The 17,500-nt window shown below is 39.6% G+C and overlaps 2 protein-coding genes across 4 annotated transcripts in view; both read left to right on the forward strand.

Moving 5' to 3' along the window:
• LOC137980065 (keratin-associated protein 5-4-like) overlaps positions 1–5,224 on the forward strand; it is a 15,923-nt gene extending 10,699 nt beyond the window's left edge. For all 3 annotated transcript variants that reach the window (XM_068827413.1, XM_068827412.1, XM_068827414.1), the window contains one exon: positions 2,331–5,224. In XM_068827413.1, the coding sequence (XP_068683514.1) occupies positions 2,363–3,871 (1,509 nt within the window). In that variant the 5' untranslated portion in view covers positions 2,331–2,362 and the 3' untranslated portion in view covers positions 3,872–5,224. The remainder of the gene's footprint in view (positions 1–2,330) is intronic.
• LOC137979256 (symplekin-like) overlaps positions 1–17,500 on the forward strand; it is a 203,657-nt gene that overhangs the window by 92,714 nt on the left and 93,443 nt on the right. The window lies entirely within an intron of this gene.

Raw genomic sequence — 17,500 nt, forward strand, 5'->3', positions numbered from 1 at the left:
TGGAAACGAAATCTTAGGGTCGCTTTTTATAATTTTTTAAATGGAAACTAGTGAGCAGCACACAGCAACTGATCTTGTTAACTTTGTTTATTATCCGACCGGTTTTGTCTGATCAAACAGACTTCATTCATTTAACGTTAAATCGTGAGCCCCAAAATTAAAATAAACTTTACACCTTTTCTACTGGCAGGATTTGCGTTATGTCCTACTCGTATTTCTCGTAAGTGTTTTGCTTAGTGGAACGTGCTTTGTACTTTAACTCAATCTATAAAACTAGTTCCCTTTAGACATCTTGTTAGAATCCCTGATGAAGTCTGTTTAATCAGACCAAACCGGTCGGATAATAAACAAAGTTAACAAGATCAGTTGCTGTGTGCTGCTCACTAGTTTCCATTTTAAAAATTGTTTAAAAAATTAAAAAAGTTTAAAAAAACTTTTAAAAATTGACCATAGTCCACAAAACCGTTGATTATTTTGAAAGTCTAGATTAAGTCACCACGCATTCGAGGTTCCAGTAAAGTCGTTAATTTGAGATGCTGTAACCTTTGACGATAAGGGAGTAGGCCCATGCCCTCAATTATCCTCGTAAACTGTCTTTGGAAGTCCTCAATTTTCATTATAATACCCAAGTTTCCATGTCTTGTGGTTGGGGCCCACACCTGCACTGCGTATTCCAAATGGGGTCTGACAAAAGCTGTGTAAAATGGTATCAGCACTTCTGGTTTCCTAGATACAACATTCCTAACGAGCCATTACGTCATTTGTTTTGCTTTTCCAATCATTCCTCGTAATTGGTCCTCCCAACAAAGGGTATCACCAGCTGAAACAACCACTCCCAGATCTCTTTCCTTTTCAAGCACTTGCAAGGGTGTATGGACCGTCATGTAGTTATTCTTAGGGTTGTCTTTACCAATATGCAAAACGTTGCACTTTGATTCATTTGATAAGCAGTGTAAGTCTGACTGAATGGTTTCAGGTGATCGTGCGTTTGCTATTAGCTTTGAATCATCAGCAAATAGCGTGGTTGTATTCATTGTGATAGCAAGCATGTCTATAAAGTAATTTCTCAAATACCTTACATAAAATGCAAGTAAGAGAAATAGGTCTATAATTGCATGCATCATTGAGTGGACCTTTCTTATGTAAGGCAGTAACTATTGCGCGCTTCCATGGGGTGGGGATGCAGTATGTACTTGCGACAGCTTGAAAGAGAACTGTAACTTACTTGTTCTTACTGAAATTATTCCTTTTGAAAAATGAGCGAAGCAAGCCCAAAAACGTATCACGATCGTGTAGCAATACTTTTTCGGCGTCATAAGCTGCTCTTCCATTGTATTTTGCTTTCTTTGTCTTAAGGCAAAGGTGTCTGGCTATGTTTGCTGGTTCTGGTATGGTCTCTAGCTGCAAGTTATCGGGTGGTGTGGCTGAAGCCGTTTGGCAAATTTGCAAATGAGAGGTACTGTGACCAACACGATTTGGCAACTTCCGGTCCCGTCATCTCGTGCCAGACTGCCAGCCTTCTAAGAAAGCTCTCTCTCTGATACCACTGAAACCACGAATGCGGCTAAAACATTGAACAAAAATGGTCTCAGGCTTATCAATACATACCGATTATGCTAGCAGTGCTACTTTTTAAAAATCAGCGAAAATTATGCTAATTTCCTCAAATTATGCCAGCAATTATGCTAGCACAATCTATAAAAGCCTAGTATGAAGACGCCATGTGGTCCAAAAATATGGCGGCTGGTAACCAACAAAAACAACTGGAATTCACTTTGCAATGAAAGCGTTTACTTTTCGCTCATGAAATAAAATGCATGTGTACGAACAGATCTCCTTATATACTTGAAAGATTGAAACTACTGAGCTTCATAGGGTTAGACATCTCTTTTTCAACCAAATAGCTTCGTATCATGGGGTCACGCATAGTGACAATTCGGAAATTCAAATTGCTGAATTTTCGAAAAGAAAGACGTCACGGAACTGGAAACTTGAAAAAAGATTTATTTCTACCTCCTTTAGATAAAAATTCAGAAGACCTTGCGATTTTTATTTTAGAATTTAATGATGTCAATGTGAAAAACCATCAATTGTTTCCTTTTTTCTGTCGAGGAGGTCCAGTTTGGGGTCCAGTTTGGGGTTCACGTCTTGTACCGTCCCTGTTCAAGATGTATTACAATGTCCCTTCAATTCCATGTACGAACTGTCGTTAAATTACCGCCTTTATAACTGAACATCTCCGATCCCTTCCCCTCGGCAGCATTTCTGTCATTTAGGTAAACTAGTTAATGAGTTTATTGCCTACTGTTATTTCTTTTTCTCTTCGTTAGAGTTTTGAGGCTTCCAGTTGCCTTCAGCGAGTATGGAAAATCTTGTAGCATCCGCGCTGTTATTAGCAAGCATATTTGTCGTTGAATGTTCAGGAGCCTGTGGTAACCAATCCTGTATTGGTGGAGAATGTACCAGTCTCAATAGATGCAATGACGATTGCATTCGGGGAGGGTGCAATTTGGAATGTACCTCATCTGTAAGGGAGTGCACCCAAGATTGCATATGGGGAGGCTGCATCGCCAAAAGTGATTCCGAGATATTCAATCAGGATTGCGCCTGGGGAGGATGCAGTATTGCATGCTCGTCAAATGCAAAACAGTGCAATCAAAGTTGCTCAGGAGGCGGGTGCAATTCAACATGTGATGCCGAGAAATGCCAGCAGGAGTGCAGCACAAGAGAAGGGTGCAACATGACATGCTTATCAAGTGGAAAGGAATGTATCCAAGATTGTTCTGCAGGAGGGTGCCATTTGGAATGTAACTCCCCTGTAGGGAAGTGCACCCAAGATTGCTCCTGGGGAGGTTGCAACGCCAATAGTGATTCCGAGATATTCAATCAGGATTGCGCCTGGGGAGGATGCAGTATTGCATGCTCGTCAAATGCAAAACAGTGCAATCAAAGTTGCTCAAGAGGCGGGTGCAATTCAACATGTGATGCCGAGAAATGCCAGCAGGAGTGCATCACAGGAGAAGGGTGCAACATGACATGCTTATCAAGTGGAAAGGAATGTATCCAAGATTGTTCTACAGGAGGGTGCCATTTGGAATGTAACTCCCCTGTAGGGAAGTGCACCCAAGATTGCTCCTGGGGAGGTTGCAACGCCACTAGTAATTCCGAGATATTCCATCAGGATTGCGCCTGGGGAAGATGCAGTATTGCATGCTCGTCAAATGCAAAACAGTGCAATCAAAGTTGCACTAGAGGCGGGTGCAATTCAACATGTGATGCCGAGAAATGCCAGCAGGAGTGCAGCATAGGAAAAGCGTGCAACATGACATGCTTATCAAGTGGAAAGAAATGTATCCAAGATTGTTCTACAGGAGGGTGCCATTTGGAATGTAACTCCCCTGTAGGGAAGTGCACCCAAGATTGCACCGGGGGAGGCTGCATCGCCAATATCAATTCCGAGATGTTCGACCAGGATTGTACTGGGGGAAAATGCAATATTGCATGTTCGTCAAATGCAAAACAATGCGATCAAAGTTGCGCAGGAGGCAAGTGCAATTCAGAATGTGATGCCGAGAAATGCCAGCAGGATTGTTCTGGGGGAAAGTGCAACATGGCATGCTTATCAAGTGGAAAGGAATGCATCCAAGATTGTCCTGGAGGAAGGTGCGAAATGTCCTGTGCATCAAATGTAGACCAATGCACTCAAAATTGCCTTGGGGGAGGGTGCGTCTTTCGATGCTCCGCCAAAAAGTGCACGTTAAAATGTCCTGGAGGCTCATGCAAAAGATCTGCTGGCATTAACCTACATGCTGGCTTTTGTATCCAAGTATTCTGGGTCTTTGGTTTTGTCGGAGTTTTTGAAGCCTTCTAAGACAATTCCAGTGGATACTAAAACAGTTCTAGTTTCAGTAGTTGATAAAGTCTGCATAGCTGGATAGAATAGATAGGTTAGATTAAGGAAGGAAACTTATATTCATTCTACTTCACTAGATTACGTGTTGTATTCGATGCTGATGTCGCTCGTACTTTCAAACTTGTCTGCTGTAAATGTCGTAGGATTAATAATTTAGTTAGATGTTCTTATTAATTTTTTTTTTTTTAGAAATTACCAGCGGGGAGGGATTGGTACAGTTAGTTTTTATGTGCATTGTGTGGGTTGGGTTGGGTGGGTGATACACCTTGTAGGAGGTACACCTTCTATTGTGTTGCCGCCTGCCTTTGTTGGCAAATTGATTAAATAAATAATAAATACATAAATAAATAGATTAATGTGGCATGTAAGAATATGCAAGCTGAGACAGAGAAAAACCCATCGAAATCACGAGAGGCGAAAATTTCACAGCACTATAATAATATCATCACCATTTTTTAATTTCGCGCTACTAGAACGTCTAAAAATGCAACTATCGCAGAGACTCCGTCCCGTGTTTCAAATCATCTACTGAGGTTATAGGAAATAACGATAGGTGAATTGTGTAACCAGGCGTAAATCTTCTACTGTCCACTTGTATCGGAATGAACATTGCTCGGAAGTGCTAAAGTCATGTAAAAACCTTTGAGTGAATTAGCATCCCTGGCAAAAAGGGGATGTAGTTAAGGGCATCGTGATACTAAGAAACCATTTTTAAGTCTTTTCGTAGCATTTTAAGAAGTTTGAAAGTTTTGCTTGTTAGCTAAAGTTGGGACGCAGTAAAGGGCGTTGTCTGTACCACGAGGTGACCACACCGTTGGCAGGCGACGTGCACGTTCACTTGAGACTTCACGGTTTCTTTTACTCTCTCCATGGTCAGATTAGAAAAGTATAGAACGTTTCCACGGAAACCACTACGGTTGAACTGACCCAGTGATCAATTTAACAGCAGGTAAGCTCTCTTGGAACTCGTAGACTCCTGTTGTCTCGGCTACTAGCCTAAAGCAATTTCCCTCTCCAAAAATATCATATTCAACAATCAGTGAAAGCTTTTGCAACTTAGTATTTCCTTTGTAAGTGGAGGTCGTGCATCGACATTGTTCTCTCGATTTGCACCCGTCTGTGGTCGAGGATGAATTCCAACACGTGGTTACCGTGGCTACCGAAACAATCCCATAATGCAACACACGTATCAGTTTTGGGGAAGTAAAGGTGTGGTCCCATTGACAGCTCTAAATTTTTCTCTATCAACACTTTTAGCGATGTAATTTAAAGATAAGTTAGGCATAATTATACTATGCTGTTAAACAGAAATTATGTAATCATGTGTTTGCGTCCAGATTAGCCTCGTCACCTATGGCTACCTGCAGGATAAGTATGATGTCAAGCTCAACAACCAGCCAGCCTAGCAAGACCTGTGACACGGGACGTACGCTTCTCCATCAAAGAAGAATTGCCATTGTTAGTTATAAAACCAATAATTTTCCCTTTTTAGTTAAAGTAAGCCCTCGCCCTCCAGCGTGGTAGTCCGATGTTCGCCCATCAGTGGTCAACCTTAAACCATAGCAGCTGAACTTCATCGTCATATTCACTTTCCCCTTTGATTGTTTCAACAGTTTGTTCTCTTCAGGTATAGGTGGTTTCCAACCAATCTCTTGAGATCGCAGAGGCGATACCGCAATGTAGAAATGCTGGTGGACAAACAGAAGATGCTAATCATAGATCTTTTGCGACTACTGGTACCCTTCTTAGCTGGCCGTTCTGTTGTTGCAGATAGCGTGAGATTCGAGCGGCGAAACCACAAGAAGGCTATGGTGGAGGAAAACGTTCCTCCCCGCCTCAGCCTTCTTGCGGCTCCGCCGCTCAACAACATAACCGTCAGCTACACAGGCTACCAACATGGCAACAATAACGTAACGGGAAAATCACCTGTTACAATGACGCAAAACGAGGTGATCTGTGAAAAGATAATGCCATGAGGGCAATTTGTGAGGTTAAAAGTAGTGGCCCTGTGCCATTTATCAGAGAAAATTGGAAACATCCGTCACCCATCACTGGTACCTCAAATATCGATCCTTTAACCGTTAAATACGAAGCAATAGAGAGTTTAAGGAACGACGATATCTACGACAACGCCAACGCCACAAAACAATGATATCATTGGTTTAAAAGAGGAAAAAATATCGTGCTGCAAGTGCGACACGTATTTTAACATATTTTCTTGCTGTTCTCTTAAGTTTATGACAACGACGTGAAATTACCAAATTTGAGGTTTTGACGACAACGTACGCATACACTGAGGACTATCTTCATATCTTGATATGTTGTATTCTAATAATTTCCGCCCCTTCATTGCTAAACCGAATAGGCTCACAGACCATACTTCCACCTCAATATAATTGATCACTAATGTTTCAATTCAGAATAATGTTCCTGGGATTGGCTTAACTGATATAACTGACCACCGGCCTGTTTTCTGTATCTGTAACGCATCAACGTCTAAGAATAAGCAAAGAACATACTATGGAGACTCAGATTACAGTGTGTTTTGCAAAGACCAATATTTAACTGAAATCAATCAAATTGGCCATTTGGGTCTACCCTTGCTAGCTCAATCACGAATACTATGCATGATGATCCCACGAAATGCTTAACAATTATTCCATTTGCGCTTATAGGATATGAGACGATAAATAGCCAATGAGCCGCGTAGCGCCGAGTTGACCATGACCAATCTCATATCCAACAAGTGCTATTGGAATAATTGTTTTATAAAATTTTCATTTAATTCTGAACGCTTGGATTCTTGGAAGTCAAAGCCAATCAGTTTCCAGCTTGGCAAAACTCGACGCAACCAGTTTCCATATTAGGTATATGAGCCGATAACCGAGATTGAATGAACCAATCAGAAAGCTGGAAACGCAATAATATTTCTGTTCGAAAATGTAATGAATACATATTAGCCCTGAGAACAGTTTGCGCACCCCTCTCCGCAACATCGAAAGAAATATCACCAATTTGCACTTTAAAAAGTGAAAGTTTTTTCGGCGCCAAAGATCCTTGCGAGGGCTCTGGACATGAGTCACGCCCAACGCGCTTTAATTTAGTAAGTCTGCAGCATGTCACTGCGACTCCGCACAGAATTTTAAGTACGTTCGCCTCACAAAAGCAACGTTCTTTGATAGTTTAACCAACTTTGATCATGGGTGGACAATGAAGTGAATGATAGAGCTATAAATGTTTAGTTTATAAACTAATAGCGATTTTGAGTCGCAAATACCGAATTATATTAAATATTTTAAGCGCCGATACAACGTAGATTTGATTTAGTAATGTACTATCTGTATCATGTTTCGTCTGGCCAAACAAGTCTTCTTCAGGTATAATGAGAGTTTACATTGGCTTTCTTCTATGTATATATATATATATAAAAGCAGTGTACGGTTGGTTGACTTAACGATGAACTCCCAGTTAGAGGATCCACAGGATACAATGTCTCGACGCGAATTTGTAGTTAAGTGTACGTAAGGAAAAGCGACGAAGAGACAAACTCTTGACTGTTCTGGACGAAGTTTAATACGACGTTTCGGCCGTTCGGCCTTCTTCAGGTTAAAAATTAAAAACTAAACAAACTATTTACAATGAGTGCAAATCACAAAAACAGCAGCTTATATATACAGAGCAGAAATATTGAAATTAAGGAAACGAAACAAAACAAAGGTCAAAGCTACAAGGTGACATGGATTTGACAATCAAAGACAAATAAAGAACTATAACAAAGGTCTAAACTCCAAGGTGACATAGATTTAACAATCAAAAACAAATAAAGAACTATAGGTGACATATCGATAAAAATGCATCGTATTGGGAAAATGTCAACTCACAACTACTCAGTTGTAGTAATTAATGCGGTGTTTCGATCTAGACTTCCGCCTTCCTTTTATTAAGACCATGAGGATTAAGGGTAAATAATTGCGCAGTCCAATAGGCCTCCCTAGTGAGTAACAATTGTTCAAGATGTAAAGAATTTTCAAAAGACCTAATTTGTTCGATAATGATGAAATTGATTTGTGAAATTTCATGTTCAGAGCCAATTCACAAATTCTTTTGTTCTTCAGCATGTTCGACTTGTGGTTACGGAATCTTACTTTAAATTCAGTCGAGGTGGAGCCCACATATTGCAGGTTGCATTTGGCACAAGTGGCCAAATAAATAACATTTTGCGATGAACAAGAAAGTTTTTGTTGAATGGAATAATGACGAGCAGTAGCTGAACTTTGAAACTAGGGAGGCCTATTGGACTGCGCAATTATTTACCCTTAATCCTCATGGTCTTAATAAAAGGCGGGAGTCTATATCGAAACACCGCATTAATTACTACAATTGAGACGATGCATTTTTATCGATATGTCACCTATAGTTCTTTATTTGTTTTTGATTGTTAAATCTATGTCACCTTGGAGTTTAGACCTTTGTTATAGTTCTTTATTTGTCTTTGATTGTCAAATCCATGTCACCTTGTAGCTTTGACCTTTGTTTTGTTTCGTTTCCTTAATTTCAATATTTCTGCTCTGTATATATAAGCTGCTGTTTTTGTGATTTGCACTCATTGTAAATAGTTTGTTTAGTTTTTAATTTTTAACCTGAAGAAGGCCGAACGGCCGAAACGTCGTATTAAACTTCGTCCAGAACAGTCAAGAGTTTGTCTCTTCGTCGCTTTTCCTTACGTACACTTAACTATATATATATATATATATATAACGTTTAGAAGAAAGACAACTTCACAGCGTATATATATATAATTTGAGTGTACAAATAGCGACAGCGAACTACTAGCAGATCCATTAAATGAAAAGCAATTGCTGGCGGCAATTACTCAATATTTCTAGCAAAGCGTTGTGTATCCTTCGGATCCTACTAGCTTGGGACTATATCGTTGGATTTCCAGCCTTGTTGATTCAAAAATAAAATTCATATATATATATTATATAACTACACCGACAGAAGTATTGTCCACGGTTGCTTGCTTGCAAAACTCTTTCGTTATATTGGCGGCTAGTTGGGACTGAACATAATTTTTGCATTGGGCACGAAGCGACGGCGGAGCCCAATACGAGAACATATTTCAGATCTTGCCAGATCGACAATTCAATTCCCAACAGTCAAAGTCAGCGATAATGTCAACACTCAACTTTACACACTTTTGAAAATGCAGAACATTGTGGAAAGTAAACATATTGCTTGTTAAAAAGATTTCCATACATGTCAAGAGGATAAGATAAGTGTAGATGTCAAAATATCGAAAATAGTTATAATGGAACGCGAACTGAATTAATGATGATGCCGGAGTTTATACCTCGCAAACCATGTCAAATTCAAATTTTCACCCAATCATCGGCCTGAAAAGTGAGACGTCTTTACCCCGTTATATTGGCTCAACTCCCCGTCAGAAAATCTATGAGAGGATCGTGATTCTCGGCCGAATGTCACATAATAGGAAAGATTGTGTATCCAAGTCTTAAGAATAATCGAGTAAATTTTCTCTGTGCTTTAGGGTCGAATGCCATAGGATCATACCGCATCAAGCTTCAACAGAAAGGCGACGGAGCAGGTGCGGCAGGGAGGCGGCCTAATTAAAATTGGGCTAGTGCCGCATAAAAAGTGTTAGCGCCGCATAAAAAAATGGTTTGGCTAAATATTCAGTCCGCGGTCTTTTCACCAGTCAATTCATCAACCTTAGAGAAAGTATGTTGTAGGGCCTTTTAAAACGACTCCGACTTGTGTTCTAGTTGCCAATTATGCTTGCTGGATTTTCTAAAGATGACAAATCGATTACGGAAACACTAGATATTGATAAAATCCAACAGAGGTTTGCTTGTGCCAACGAGCTACACAAAGGGCAATTTGGGAAATTTGAGTGAGGGTACTGCCCTTGGTTCGTCCTGCGATAACACCCCTCCCACTCACGTTTCAAAACTCTCCGCCATCACTTCAACATCATCCATTCTCGGTGACAACAAGTCCTTTGATACAACATACAGCCCATTGACCACAAGCCTCTAGACTTCAGGGTATAAAAGTGATCAAAGGTAAGTTTTACTGATGCCTCGATATTCGGCGCATCAACTCCGTGGGAACGCATTGCCACATCGCAGTAGCGAAAAAAGCTATGCACAAAAATACCCAAATATGGGCGGTGATGTGTTTAGTAAATGGATTAAACGTTTGCTATAGTTGGTTTCAAAGTGAAGAAAATATAGGTTGACAACTCGCCAAATATTGTGCAGAACTTCAGTAAAGCTCGTTATGATATAGAATATATGACAGTCTCACTTCATGAACTAAATTCATGTTTAAGTCGCATTTCATGAACTAAATCTCGCCCATGATGTCCGTCTGACTCAACAACAACAACAGTAAACTTTATTTGCATGAGTATAACAATACAGCATTGCAAAATCGTCGAAAGCATGATAATTACAGTAATTTAGTTATCAGGGAAAAACATTGTTAAGGTAAGGCTTAGATTAAAACATGATCATAACATTTATCCAATATTCCAAAAAATGTTTCACAGAATAGAGGGATTAAATGTAACCCTTTAATTGTCTTTATGACCGAATTATTTCTGCGAGTGTGGTCATGCTTCTATTCCGTTCTTGTTATTGCTGTTATTCTGCTAGTATTAAACCCTACAACCCTATATGGTTGCAATCAAGTAATATATAATCAAATCTTCCTTTAATTTGTTTTTAGTGTATTCTCTGTTCAAAGTTCACTCTCATTCTGCATTTTGGAGAGGCAACTTCGATTCGCGCTCGCTATAAGAAGCACTACTTTATGAGAGGTTACATCCCTTAGTGGTGGATTTGTTCTTGGTGAACCAAAACTGAAAGTGAAATGAATGAATGAATTAACTAAGGCTGCTTAACGCAGTTGTAATATAAAACAATGAACTTTTTTGTTGTCATGCTAACGGCAATCGGATTTCTAGAAGATTCAATATCAGGGTTTGTCTGTCAACAAGCTGATTCGTAAAACATTAGTTTCAGGGCTGGTCAAACTTGAAATTAAACCCAACTCCACAAAAAGGAGAGAGAGGTTCATGAACAATGACAAGCTAATGCGTTTGTTGGTTGATCAACTATGAAGGATTTGAGACTTATGCTTTGCACTTTAATCCATTGCTTTCACTTGAAATTCATCATCATAAATATAATAAAGTAACGAGAAGGTAATTCGCAATAGACCTTTTTGCAGATACGGCGGCCATTTAGATTTCTATTGTTTCAGAAGACATTATGGGATGCTCAGGGGGCAAATTAATATGTATTTGCCCCCTGGGTATCCCATAATAGCTATTCGAAACAATAGAAATCAAAATGGCCGCCGTATCGATCGGTAAAACGGTCTATTGCAACTGAAACGCTTACTCCAATTTTGCCTCATTAGCATAAATGTATTCCAATCTTACCGCTCCGCCAAGAAGTCAGCACAAAACATGAAAAGTGCTCTGCATATAATAACCAATCTCCGACAATTTGAGAAAGAGTGGCACACTTGACAATCCTTCAGCAACATTTTTAAAAAAATTGTTTGTACTTTGGAAATTTTACAAGTAGCGCTTTTGCCTCCAGGTTGTTTCTTCGACTTTGATGGTCAATAGCGCATTGATTATTGTGGCCTAAAGGCTTGAAAGTGCAAGGATAATTAACATTGCAAAAATCTTCTAACTTTGGAAGTCAATTTGGATAGCACAAATATGATGATATCTTATGAGAGCAAATCCGTCGAGTCAAGTCAAGGGTACAAACTATTGTACTTGGAAAACAGTCTCAATGTGTGATTTCGTTTGACAGCTACAAACAGAGGAATTACATTACTTTTTTTTCAAGGTGTTTTTATGATGTTTAAATACATGTCATATTACTCGTTACATGTCAATCAAAATTATTTTACAAGTTTATGTTATATTTATAAAATGTCACGTTTAATTTTACGATGGCATTATACAATGTAGGCGTTGTTCTAGAGCAAAGCCCGTGATCTGGTAGATTAATTGCAGTGTCTCAGCATCTGGTATAGTTTGTTGTTCACTGAAAGATTTCAAATACATGTCGTTTCCTTCTATCAGTATCTGTTGTCCACCGTGACACGAGGCACAACCACCTTTCGCACAGCAAAGCTGAAAGACTCACAAATTAAAGCACATTGGCTTCCCTTCGAAATATCGCCAACAAATAAATTGCTGTTTGACACGGATTACAATGTAACATTTGCCAAGTAATTCCGCGAATAAATTAACTTTGATCTGTAACTCCATACCATGCATCGTACACGTGTCTGATGCAAACACACTTTAACAAAGCTTTTCCCTGGTTATTAGAAGCAAATATTGTTTTCGAGATTTCGAGCAATTCGATATTTTAGTCTGTCTGTTCGCTGGCGCTCGCATATAGCAACTACTACTACCGCTACCACTACCACTACCACTACTACTACGACTACCACTACTACTACCACTACCACTACCACTACCACTACCACTACCACTACTACTACTACTACTACTACTGCTACTACTACTACTACTACTACTACTACTACTACTCAGACTACTACTACTACTACTACTACTACTACTACTACTACTACTACTACTACTACTACTACTACTACTACTACTACTACTACTACTCAGACTACTACTACTACTACTACTACTACTACTACTACTACTACTACTACTACTACGACTACTACTTCTATTGTCTCCCCGGCACAGGCAAACTTGTAAAGGCGATCATTGTTGTCGTTTACAATTGTGGCAAAAAGTGTCTTACATATTGCATCATCATGGGTTGCCAATTACATTCAATTCATAATATCGAGAGCATCATGGTAGCTATGACTAGGGCAAATAATAAACACTGTTCTCTCTCTCTCACGTTCTAATTCTTGCATTAATATTTAGGCAAAGTATAGTGGAAGAATAGTGCTGGATATTCCATTATTGATCTGTTATAAGTATAATAGAATAGAACAGCCCTAAATCCCCGAGTGCAACTTTAGCTCTCTTTAGTTGTACTAAGGAAATACAACCTCATGGAGGCCTTCTTAATTGTTTCATTAATATGGATGTTCCAGGTCAAGTTGTTCTTTGATTGCACTCACGTGATAAGACGGCCATCTTGGTGCAAAAACATTAGAAAAATGTAGCTCAAGATTTGCATAATAATAGAATCAAATTTTTTCTCTATTGTTCTTTTCACCAACATGGCCGCCGTGACGTCATGTGCGATCAAAGAATTGGAAATATAAGCGCCCTAGTAGCTTTACACTGTCTACCACCTCTAAAGCTGAGCATTGCCATTAATGACAATGGGCTCAAAATCCTGCAGCGACCTAGTAAATGAAATTCGCATTTCTTAGCAGTTCTCGGTGTTTAACTGAACTCTGGTTTCTAGTGACCACTAAATACCTCTTTCTGCAGCATTTGCACCTTGATAAACTCCCCATTCGCAAACGTTTCGGAGATGGTAGTGTCATCTATGTATTTTCATAAGTGTGCATTTTAGACAGCTATATCATTAATCGTGACCAAAAAAAGCAAGGGCCCTAATTTAGTCCCCTGAGCGACGCCTTAGGGAACTGATCCCTACACTTTTTCGCATCCCTCAGTGACTCTCTGTCAGACAACAAATCAATAATCCAATTAATTATACTACTTCATTGGTACATTTAACAAAACACAATTCAGGATATCATGGTCAATTAGGTCAAAAGCTTTACAATGGTAACAGCTATTATAATAGCACTGTTCCCATCTATACCCTTTGTCCAAGTGTTACGTATAACCAGCAAAGCAACCGTGGTTGACGACTTTGGCACGGTGCCATATTGGTTCGTGTCGAGATTCTCGAGTACAGCAGGCTAAATGTAATCACACACCATAAACTCTTCGGCAACCTCAGAAATACAAGTTGTAAGTGAGGTTAGTCTTAGATCTTTTTTTTTTTTTTTCAGAATTATCCGGTCGAGCTTAATGAATGAATTCGCACAAAAGCAGAGCTTGAAGCGACCTCTTTGATAGCGCGGCTTCGTGTTTAAGACATCCAATGATTCATTGATTGTGTTAATGCATTCTTATTACTGAGTTAATTGCCTATTTTTATTTCTTTTTCTCTTTGTTAGAGTTTTGAGACTTCCAGTTGCCTTCAACGAGTATGGAAAATCTTGTAACATTCGCCCTTTTATTAGCAAGCGTATTATTTGACGTTGAATGTTCTAGATTTTGTGATAACCAATCCTGTATTGGTGGAGAATGTACCAGTCTAAATACATGCAATGACGATTGCTTTGGGGGAGGGTGCCGTTTAAATTGTACCTCATCTGTAAGAGATTGCACCCAAAATTGCACCGGGGGAGGCTGCGTCGCCAATACTGTTTCCGAGATATTCTGGCAGGATTGCATTGGGGGAGGATGCAGCATTGCATGCTCGTCGGATGTAAAACAGTGTGATCAAAGATGCGCAGGAGGCCGGTGCAATGCAAGATGTGAGGCAGAGATATGCCTGCAGGTTTGTAAAGAGGAAGGGTGCAACATGACATGCTTATTAAATGCCATGGAATGCACGCAAGTCTGTACTGGAGGAGGGTGCGAGATGTCCTGTCCATCAAATGTAGACCTATGCATGCAAGATTGCCCTGGTGGAAGGTGCGTCTTTCGATGCTCCGCCAAAAAGTGCATGTTAAGTTGTCCTGGAGGCTCATGCAAAAGATCTGCTAGCATTAACGTGCATCCTCGCTTTTGTATCCTAATATTCTGGGTCTTTAGTTTTGTGGGGCTTGCTGAAGCCTTCTAAGACAATTCCAGTGGATACTAAAACAGTTCTAGTTTCAATAGCTGATATAGTCTCCATAGCTGGATAGATTAATTAATGTGGCATGTCGCCGGTCGGGAAAACCCTTCAAAATCACGAGCTCGTAATTTCGAAGGATTTCCTCGAGCGGCGAAAAATTCACAGCACTTCAATATTATCGTCACCATCTTTTAATTTCGCCCCACTACAACGTATAAAAATGCAACCATCGCGGAAACTTCTTCGCGTGTTTCAAATCCTGTCATTTACTGAGGTTATAGGAATTAACGATAGGTGAATTGTGTAACCAGGTGTAAATCTTTTACTGTCCACTTGTATCGGGATCAGTGATTGCTCTTAAGTGCTCCTATTATGCATAAATCTTGTAGTAAATTAGCATCCCTGGCAAAAGGGGAATGTAATTTTTGTATCATTTTAAGAAGTGTGAAAGTTTTGCTTGCTAGCTAGAGTTGGGACGCAGTAAAAGGCGTGGTCTGTACCACGAAGCGACCACACCGTTGGCAGGCGACGCGCACGTTGTGACTTCACGGTTTCTTCCACGCTATCTCCATGATCAGATTTAACAGTATTAAACGTTTCCACGGAAACCACTATGGTTGTACTGACCTAGTGATCAATTTAACAGCCGGTAAGCTCTCTTGGAACACGTAGACTCCTGTTGTCTCGGCTAATTGGCCTAAAGCAACTGACTAAAGCAACTTCCCTCTCCAAACATACCACATTTAACAATCAGTGAAAGCTTTTGCAAATTAGCATTTCCTTTGTAAGTGAAGATCGGGCATCGACATTGTTCTCTCGTTTTGCACACGTCTGTGGTCGAGGATGCAGTCTAACATGTGGTTACCGTGGTTACCGAGACAATCCCATAATGCAACACACGTATCAGTTTTGGGAAAGTAACAGTGTGGTCCCGCTGGCAGCTCTAAATTTTGTTCCATCAACACTTTTAGCTATGTAACTTAAAGGTAAAACTGGAAGTAACATTTTAACTTACAAGTAAAATGATACTACGCTGTTATAATTAAACAGAAATTATGTAATCATGTGTTTGTGTCCAGATTAGCCTCGTCACCTACCTGAAGGATAAGTATGATGTCATGTTCAACAACAAACATGATTTTTCAGTTAGCCTAGCAAGAGCTGTGACACGGGAGGTACGCTTCTTCATCAAAGAAGACATACGATTGTTAGTTACAAAACCAACAATTTTCCCTTTTTAGTTAAAGTAAGACCCTGATTGGTCTGTCTGGGAAGCGAACCCGCGACCTCAAGCGTGGTAGTCGGATGTTCGCCTATCAGTGGTCAGCCTTAAACCATAGCAGCTGAACTTTATCGTCATATTCACTTCCCCTTATTCTTGTTTCAAAATTGCAATTCACAGATTATTATGGCTCAGGGCAGCTCCAATTCATGTGGCCGGGGTGGCAATTCTTGTTAAAAGGGTGTTGGTTCTACAATCCACTCCAAAATTCTTGACCCCTTGAGACGGTATGTCATACTAAGAGCTGAGATTAACAATAAAATGTATGTTTTGATTAATGTTGATGCGCCCAACAAAGACACAAATATCATTAACTTTCTGAACAATCTACTGACGACCCTGCGAAAAATAACATTGACAAAGAAGAAAACATTCTTATTGGTGGAGATTTAAACTGCCCTCCTAATCCAATCCTTGATAAGAAAGGAGGTCTGTTAAATCCGAGAAAATCTGTTGTAACTACAATTGAAAATCTACAAGAGGAGCTCGATCTTGTTGATATATAGAGAGTCAAAAACCCTGAAAGAAATTTTTTTACACGGAGTCAAAATTCTCCAAAGGCTTTTTGTCGTTTGGATTACTGGCTGATTTCAAATACCTTACATGATCTAGTTAACAACAGATATAATTCCATCTATTAAAACAGGTCATGCCGCAATTTCCCTGGAACTTGTAAATGATTCTAAAGATATCAAAGGACCTGGTCTCTGGAAAATGGTCTCTATTAAATGACGACGACTATGTTAATGATATACAGAGGAGACATCAATTTGGTTAGCGGACAGTCGAAGCATTTGGGACTGGTTGAAATACAATATAAGAGCACGCACAATTCAACATTCGAAAAGAAGAGCACAGGAGAGATATGAATTAAAGAGAACAAAATCTTCAAGAAGAACACGCTAAAGCCAAGTTTATTTTCGAAACAGATCCTAACGACCGAAATGCAAATATTCTTAATTCTGCTTAAGATACTTTGGAACTGTTTTACGAAGAAAACGTCAAAGGAATAATTATCCGAGCACGGGCCCGCTGGCACGAGCACGGTAGGAAAAGTACCATATGCTTTTTTGAATCTATAAAAGAGAAATCACATCAAGAAGCACATGAGAAAATTAAATATCAATGGCTCGATTACCACGGATACATTTAATATCTTATCCGAATAACGACGCTTTAATCAAGAACCATACACGAGTAGGAACAAGAACAATGCCGCGATCGAATCTTCCCAAACTTTTACGAAGAACAAAAGATGGCATGTGAAGATAAAAACACTTCAGAAGAATGTGCCTTGCTTTTAGAGTGTTTCCAAAGTAACAAAACTCCATGGAACGATGGAACATCAAACGATTTGAGTGTAAACAATATGCCTGTGTTATAAGGTTAGGCCCTTCCCGATTATTAGAGACAGCTAAGCAAACCCAAGACGCAGTCGAGGGTTTG

The sequence above is a fragment of the Montipora foliosa genome, chromosome 12 (genome assembly GCF_036669935.1).
Source record: "Montipora foliosa isolate CH-2021 chromosome 12, ASM3666993v2, whole genome shotgun sequence".
NCBI lineage: Eukaryota > Metazoa > Cnidaria > Anthozoa > Scleractinia > Acroporidae > Montipora > Montipora foliosa.